This window comes from Eurytemora carolleeae, unplaced genomic scaffold (genome assembly GCF_000591075.1).
Source record: "Eurytemora carolleeae unplaced genomic scaffold, Eaff_2.0 scaffold1775, whole genome shotgun sequence".
Lineage (NCBI taxonomy): Eukaryota > Metazoa > Arthropoda > Copepoda > Calanoida > Temoridae > Eurytemora > Eurytemora carolleeae.
This window is the reverse complement of record NW_019397666.1, coordinates 37,597-45,739: the sequence shown is the minus strand read 5'-3', so window position 1 is coordinate 45,739 and position 8,143 is coordinate 37,597. Positions and strand designations below refer to the sequence as shown.

At 33.1% G+C, this 8,143-nt stretch overlaps 1 protein-coding gene across 1 annotated transcript in view; it reads right to left on the bottom strand.

The window, feature by feature from the left end:
• Nucleotides 1–454: 454 nt before the first annotated feature.
• The window catches only part of LOC111715411 (RNA-binding protein Musashi homolog 1), a 22,009-nt gene continuing 14,320 nt past the window's right edge, over nucleotides 455–8,143 (bottom strand). Inside the window, exons 9-10 of the mRNA XM_023490723.1 lie at nucleotides 3,238–3,286; nucleotides 455–3,172 (exon numbers count right to left, since the gene is read on the bottom strand). Coding sequence (XP_023346491.1) covers nucleotides 2,857–3,172; nucleotides 3,238–3,286 — 365 coding nt within the window. The 3' untranslated portion in view covers nucleotides 455–2,856. The remainder of the gene's footprint in view (nucleotides 3,173–3,237; nucleotides 3,287–8,143) is intronic.

The following is an 8,143-nucleotide window of genomic DNA, read 5'->3' as shown; positions in this document are numbered from 1 at the left end:
ACAGCCGTGGATTCATGATTTTACCATGCATCATTCTGAATCCACTGAGCCCGTAGGATTTTCAACCTGGGTTTAAGGCATTACGACTCGAGCCGAAGCTTTAAATCGCCGACTCTTCACATTTTCCGTGAATATTCTCTTTAAGTAAGATAGAAAGTAGTTTCTAATCGAATAAAAAAACTAGTCCCATCACTAGTTAGCTTCCATGCATTCTTTAAACCTAAGTTTATCTAAAGGATTTACTACTTTCTACATGCACTTATTACTATCTCATGTACACTGTACAGTGTACAGGTAAACTAGACTATGTACTTGTGTACATAACACACAGTCCACCATTCTAAATAGAAACACTGCTAGAAGAATAGGAGTCAGGAAATATGTTGAAAATATCGTCCATGTTTGCTGACAGTTCTAAACCCTGATCTAAACATCTAATAAAACTACATTGTTCTACATTTCTACATTTTATTAACAGATTAATCTACGAGGTGTACTACGAGAAGTAATGAAATAAAAGAATTATTGCTGAAGGATTACCCTGTGCAGCGGAGCGGTCAACTTGCGCAGCTGTACATGGGATGGAGACCGGTCAGTGCCGGCGTCCTGTGCACAGCTGGAACAGTTCACAACTCTGATAGACAAATAGCTGTACATGATTGTACATGTAAGCAGTATACAAGACTTTACTACTTTTATTTCACTACTGGCCTTTGACCCGGCCCGGGAAACATCCAAAACCAGTTTTTTTATTTACAGGTTACACTGTACACAATAGTACACTTGAACAGTACACAGAGTGTAGAGAAAACATTGAAAAGCTGTGTATATTGTGTACATTGGAACTTGTGTACAGATGTACACACACAGGATAAATATAGCACGGCGGAATCCACAAGCTCACAGTTAAAATTTGAGAAAAATCTCCGAGTAGAGAGTGATAAAAAACCTGTGGATTCGCCATCATAACTTAATCTAGCAAAATTATCAACAATATAAGTCCAGTAATTATTCAATTTATAAATAAGTATAAATATATGGCTTCTTATTGAGTATCCTTGTGAGGTTTGTATAGCTTAAAATGGTATGTATTATTTGCTTGATGTTCATATGAAAAAAAAAAATATAAAAAATTGCTTTAAATAATTTCTAGACAAATGTCTAAAACATATTATAACTCGAGGACCCTGGTGTTGAAAAAATAAACATGTCTAAGTCTAAATCTAATATCTCACTATATTCATCATATCCAATAATACAATGTGAATTCTAAATTCTATTCAAAAACCATCTACGTTAAATTACATATATTACTATGTTTGCTATTATTACAATACTATAACTATAGACTACAAGGTCTAGTATAGTACTAAGTGAGAATTCATGAAAACCATTTTATTTTCTTACTTTTTTTTTCTCTTCAAGTTATTAAAGTCATATAAAAATAACATCAACATCATTATTGCTTATCATTAATACCCTCTGCCTGCCACTCAGAGGTTTATGTTTAATCCCAAGTTGACTATGTTAAAATTTATATATATATATATATTTTGCATATTTAATATGTTTTAGCTGCTTTTTCTTTTATTGAGATTCAACAAATGGCAGGCAGAAAGTTTCAGGATTTCCACAAACTCAACAAGTTTCAATGTTTCAACAAAGTTTAGGAAATCACAAATTAAATTGGCATGTGTCCTACCTCAAAATAAAAAAATTGGCAAGGTTGATGGTTGGTCAATAAGCACATTGTTTAGAACCATTAAATGATTGCCTCCGAACGAAGACGGGAAAAAATCCTTTAAACGGATAAAATGGCAAAACTAAGCAATCTTAGCTTTTAGGAAGAAACTTTTTAGAATATCCAAGTGCATAGATAGATAGATAACATGTGTTGGGAAGACAGGCTTGCTGTTATGAGGAAAATGCATCTTTGTGGCTTAAGCCCAGGCAATTTTACATCTAATCTCAATGGGAGTTTGGCCCGTAGTGTTTGGCAATACATTTTGGCAAATTGTTTTGTTTCAATTACTTGGATTTGTCAAATTTAATACAAATATTGCCCTAAACATGTTCTTGAACAAAATGGCAACGTGGAAGTAAATTTTGCCACAGAGAGAAATTTAACAATTTAAATATGGCACAAAAACTTATGAAACAATAAATGCTACTATAAAATGGCTATTACGCCATTTTTTACAGTCTCCCGGATTTATCCGGCTGGTCGATGCAGTACCTGCAGTTAAAAGCTACAGACAACCATTAAAAAGCTCCAAATAAATAAGACTCTTGTAGAACTGACTAGTGTGTATCATACTGAGTTCAAGTTCACTCAATACTGAATAATGATGTACACTGTACATTCACATTGTGTACATTGTACCCACACAACGTATACTGTACACAACACATATTTGTTGTACACTGTACGGATACAATCTTAAAGTGTGTTCATTTACGATGGTAACTGGATTGTACATATAGTATACTTTGTACAGTGTACACTGTACATGGAATGAGTTGGTGCAAAATACATTGAAATTTGCAAACTGCTAAAACATAAACAATGAACATTTCTACATTGTATAAATGTACTATATAGAGTATTGAACATTACATGCGATGAAGATAAGTATTGAGTTGATAAAAGATGTAACGCATTTCCAATTGAGAAGTCAGTACACACTACTGAGTGTACACTGTACACCTAATAGCTGAATTGTACAATGTATGTATTTCTGTAAGTAAAGGAACAGCTGCAGTAGTTTATATTGCACTCTTGTAGAGGCGGTATTTCCCTAAGTTAGTTACTTATAATATCATTTTATGTACACATGTAAGTGTACTACAACCAATCTAGAGCGTGTACATGCCCGCTGGTAGGGAGTACATGCTAGCCCAGTCTATAGCTGGTAGACCAAGAGGATAAGCTTGTGGATAGGAAAGCGCTGAGAAAGCTGCTGCTTGATGCTGCTGAAGAGCCGCTTGACCTGCAGCAGCTGCAGCTTGGTCCTGGGCATCCACTGACGGGTTGACCGCTGGAGATGTGATCGCTGAAAGAACAGCAGGTGTGGTCTGGGATACAGGGCTAGCCGCAGTATATTGAATGCTGCCCGCCAGCCCGCAAGGTATACCAGCACTAGAGAAGGTAGGCATATGGTAAGGGCTGTACCTGGAAAATAGAAAGAACATAAAGCAACACAGAAAAAATGAATCAAAGTTTATAGTAGATATTACCTATAGCTAGAAAGAGGAGCTCCTGCGCCCATTAGTTTACCATATGCACCTAAATAATGGGAACCTATTAAATAACAAGCAAATACAAAATTTGATTGTCAAAGAAGGAAAAGGAGAAAGGGTCTGGAAATGAAGGATTACAGGTAGGTAAAGAAAAGGAAGAAGGTAGAGAAAATTGAAGGATTTAAGGAAGGTAGAGTAAAGGAAGAAGGTAGAGAAAAGCAGAGTGAAGGGTAAAGGAAGGTATATAAAAGGTAAAGGGAAGGCAAGGAAAGGTAAATGAAAGGTAAAGGGAAGGTATAGAAAATGTGAAGGGAAGGAGGAAGGTATAGGAAAGGGAAGGAGGAAGGTATAGGAAAGGTAAACGGAATGAGGAAGGTAAAGGAATGGCAAAGAGAAGTTATAGGAAGGAGGAAGGTATAGAAAAGGTAAAGAGAAGGTAAAGGAAAGGTAAAGGGAAAGAGAAAGGTAAAGGAAAGGTAAATGGAAGGAGGAAGGTAAAGGAAATGTAAAGAGAAGGTATAAGAAAGGTAAAAGGAAGGAGGAAGGTAAAGGAAAGGTAAAGGGAAGGAGGAAGGTGTAGGAAATGTAAAGGAAACGTAAAAGAAAGGTAAAGAGAAGGCAAAGGAAAGGTAAAGAGAAGGTATAGGAAAGGTAAAGGGAAGATAAAGGGAAGGTAAAGGAAAGGTAAAGAGAAGGTAAAGGAAAGGTAAAGAGAAGGAAAAGGAAAGCCAAAGAGAAGGTAAAGAGAAGGTAAAGGAAAGGTAAAGAAAAGGTAAAGGAAAGGTAAAGGAAAGGTAAAGGAAAGGTAAAGAGAAGTTAAAGGAAAGGTAAAGAGAAGGTAAAGGAAAGGTAAAGAGAAGGTAAAGGGAAGGTAAAAGGAAGGTAAAGAAAAGGTAAAGAGAAGGTAAAGGAAAGGTAAAGGGAAGGTAAAGGAAAGGTAAAGAGAATGTAAAAGAAAGGTAAAGAGAAGGTAAAGGAAAGGTAAAGGGAGGAGGAAGGGATAGTAAAGGTAAAGAGAAGGTAAAGGAAAGGTAAAGGGAGGAGGAAGGTATAGTAAAGTTAAAGAGAAGGTAAAGGAAAGGTAAAGAGAAGGTAAAGGAAAGGTAAAGGGAGGAGGAAGGGATAGTAAAGGTAAAGAGAAGGTAAAGGAAAGGTAAAGAGAAGGTATAGGAAAGGTAAAGAGAAGGTAAAGGAAAGGTAAGGAGAAGGTAAAGGAAAGGTAGAGGGAGGATGTTGCATGATTAGAACATTTAAGTTAGGAAGGAAGTTAGTTTTGAACTTTTCAATGTAGAGCTTCCCCCGGATTACCTCCCCCCCCCCTTCTTCCATTCCTTCCACACTCAGAAAACTAATTATTCGTTCATTACTTTCTTAGTTTACTTTCATCTTTCCTGTACACATACTAAATACATACAAGCTGCTTATGTACAGGGTGTCCCAATAAACTTGACTTGAATATCGTCTTCGATTTCCGATAATTGATAAATGAAATATAGTGCATCAAAAAAAGATGAGCGTCTTATGAGTTTTCCAAATGTAGTCTAACTTCTTAGAATATTTTAAACTGACGGAGATATACTATAAAGTTGTGTTAAGATTGGGATCGATTTCGTTAACAAACTAAATATTTAAAAACTAATGAAATTTGTAATCCATTGATGGCATCGTTGTCAATAGATGCACGATAGAAAATACAATGCAATTATGTAGCTTAAACGAGCAATTATATTTCTGGTTACTTTGATTTTTCTCTTTCATTATTCATATAAAAACTAAATTCATACTGAATATGCGAATTCGAAAAAATTGTGAGTTCCAAATATTCGGAATGTTTTGGGATAAAAGTATTATGTGTAGAAAATTCAAATTTTAAAAATCAAAAAATGTTTATAAATTGCAATTTATGCATTTATACTAATTTTGTGTAAGGGCTAGCTAGAAAAGTATAAGGCAAGATTGTATATCCCCCCCCCCCCGCTTAGCAAACAGTATTTAGCAAGGAGTGTAAGTACATTCCCTGACCCGAAGTGAAAATAAAAATGTTCTAATGCGAAATGTGAGCAAATAATTCGCGCATGGCCGAGCAGACCTGTACGTGTCTCAATTGTTTATAATATTGGAGACATAAACATGTCATGCATCAACCTCTAAACTTATATCATATCCTTGAAACGTAAAACAATTGCGAAATGAAATGATTTACATTTGGAGTAAAAAAAGGAGTAGGGTTACCCCTGAACTGGATCGATATATAATTCTAAAGCGTATTCATTGAGAAAAAGGGAATGTTGGCGTATTTTAGGTTGACCTAAATTTAAAAAGGTTACATGTAAAGTTCACAACGGTACCATTATAACAGTTGACAGAGAAAAATAATGAAGATATCCTTATTTTAGGTTAAAAATTGACAATTTTCAATTGCTGATTTTATCTAAGGAATGATATCTATCTAACAAGTGATTTAGATGAAGGTTACAATCCCTTTTAAAAAAAAATTTTTATCAAAAAATTCCAGAAAATTGTATTAAAATATTTTCATGTTTTAAAAAGTTTTAAGCTTCTTATTGAAATTAAATTCACGAAAATTTTAATACAAAAATAAATTACTAGAATAAATTCAAGAGAAACTGATTCAAAATTTAATATATGTAAGCATTTTCAGTCATTTTGAATTTTTTTCTTTATCTTTATCGATTTTTAACTTAAAATCAACAACATGAAGCATGAAGCATTTAAGATATGTGATACTAGAGACTAAAGCCCAAGATAGAATTTCTTCCAGGTAGAAAAATGATGATTTATTTATGGACNTAAGACGACCTCCTATTTTTGATATCTAAGAATTAAATCCATGCATTCTGATTGAAGGATCTGATTATTTTTGTTTTGTTTTACGATGTACACAAAGAGAACATGTTCACAACTAATTTAGAAGATGGGCACGAAGCGCCCTCTAAAGCTAGAAAGAAGGGCGCGAAGCGCCTGGAATTTCTAGTACTTAATAATTTATAGCTCTAGATTGAGATTTAAGGGACTTAACAGAAAATCTAAAAAGAATCATTTAGAAAAAATGTAATAGGCTAATTGAAAAATTTTCTTCGTAACATTATATAAAAAATACTTTATGTATATATGTATATATAAAATAAGCTAAATATATATATATACTTATAAGATATGCGTCAGCATGTTGTGTTATATATTGTTTCTAAAACTAAATAAAGAAATTAATTCCTGGAGTGTCTACGAGGTAATTAATGCAGAACAGCTTAAACAATAACATTTAATTATAAATAAACATTTAAACTTAATTGTAAGTAGCAACACAACAACAATTAAACACAACAGTAGCAACACAAGAACAATTAAGCACAACAGTAGCAACACAACAACAATTAAACACAACATTAGCAACACAACAACAATTAAACACAACAGTAGGATCACAACAACAATTAAACACAACAGTAGGATCACAACAACAATCAAACACAACAGTAGCAACACAACAACAATTAAACACAACAGTAGCAACACAACAACAATTAAACACAACAGTAGCAACACAACAACAATTAAACACAACAGTAGCAACACAACAACAATTAAACACAACAGTAGAAAAACAACAACAATTAAACACAGCAGTAGCAAAACAACAACAATTAAACACAACACCTATTTAACACAACAGTAGCAACACAACAACAATTAAACACAACAGTATTACAGCAATTATACACAACATCAATTAACCAAGTGTCATAACTATAATCGCTATAAGTACGGTAGCTTTTTTCCTTTTAGCAACCATAGTTCTGAGAGATTTCGATTTGTAAAAACTACTTGCTTCCATTTGTTTTATCCCAGAATAATTTTAAAAAAGTTAAAACTGCCCATCACTTTTTCATAATTGCATACTACGTCAATACATCTTAATAAAAACAAAAACAACCTTAATACAATAATAATAATATAAAAATAGAAAATCGCTTTTGATAAAAATAAACTGAAACAAATCCATAGCTCCTCAGCTAACTCCTATGACGTATACTCTTTAAGTCAGACCTTTTAAATTGATTTTTGATGTGAAGAATTATACTAAAATAAATTGAGCTTAAATAAATTCTCAACTGACATATTTAACGTTCAAATATAGGTTTCACGCTAAAGAAAAAGCTACAAATGTATTTCTGCTAAAATTATGTATTTAAAAACTTTCTAATTTCTTTTCTCACTTACATTTAAAGAGCAGCACATGTTTGGTTTAAAGTGTAAATAAATGTTTGGTTTGGCGTGTAAACACGTTTTTGGTTTGGTGTGTAAAAAAGTGTTTGGTTTTGGAGAGTAAACAAATGTTTGGTCTGGCGTGTAAAAAATGTTTGATTTTGTGTGTTTTGTGTAAGTAAATGTTTGGTGTGAATTGTGTAAACAAATGTTTGGTTTTGTGTGTTTTGTGTAAGTAAATGTTTGGTGTGAATTGTGTAAACAAAATGATTGGTTTGGAGTATAAAAAAATGTTTGGTTTGGATGTGTAAGTAAATGTTTGGTGTGAATTGTGTAAACAAATGTTTGGTTTTGTGTGTTTTGTGTAAGTAAATGTTTGGTGTGAATTGTGTAAACAAAATGATTGGTTTGGAGTATAAAAAAATGTTTGGTTTGGAATTTAAACAAATGTTTGGTTTGGTCTGAATAGTGTAAAAAAATGTTTCGTTTGAGGTGAATTGTGTAAAAAAGGTTTGGTTTGGTGTGTATTGTGTAAAAAATGTTTGGTTTGGTGTTTATTGTGTAAACAAATGTTTGGTTTGGTGTGAATTGTGTAAACAAATGTTTTGTTTGGTTTGTATTGTGTAAACAAATGTTTGGTTTGGTTTGTATTGTGTAAACAAATGTTTGGTTTGGT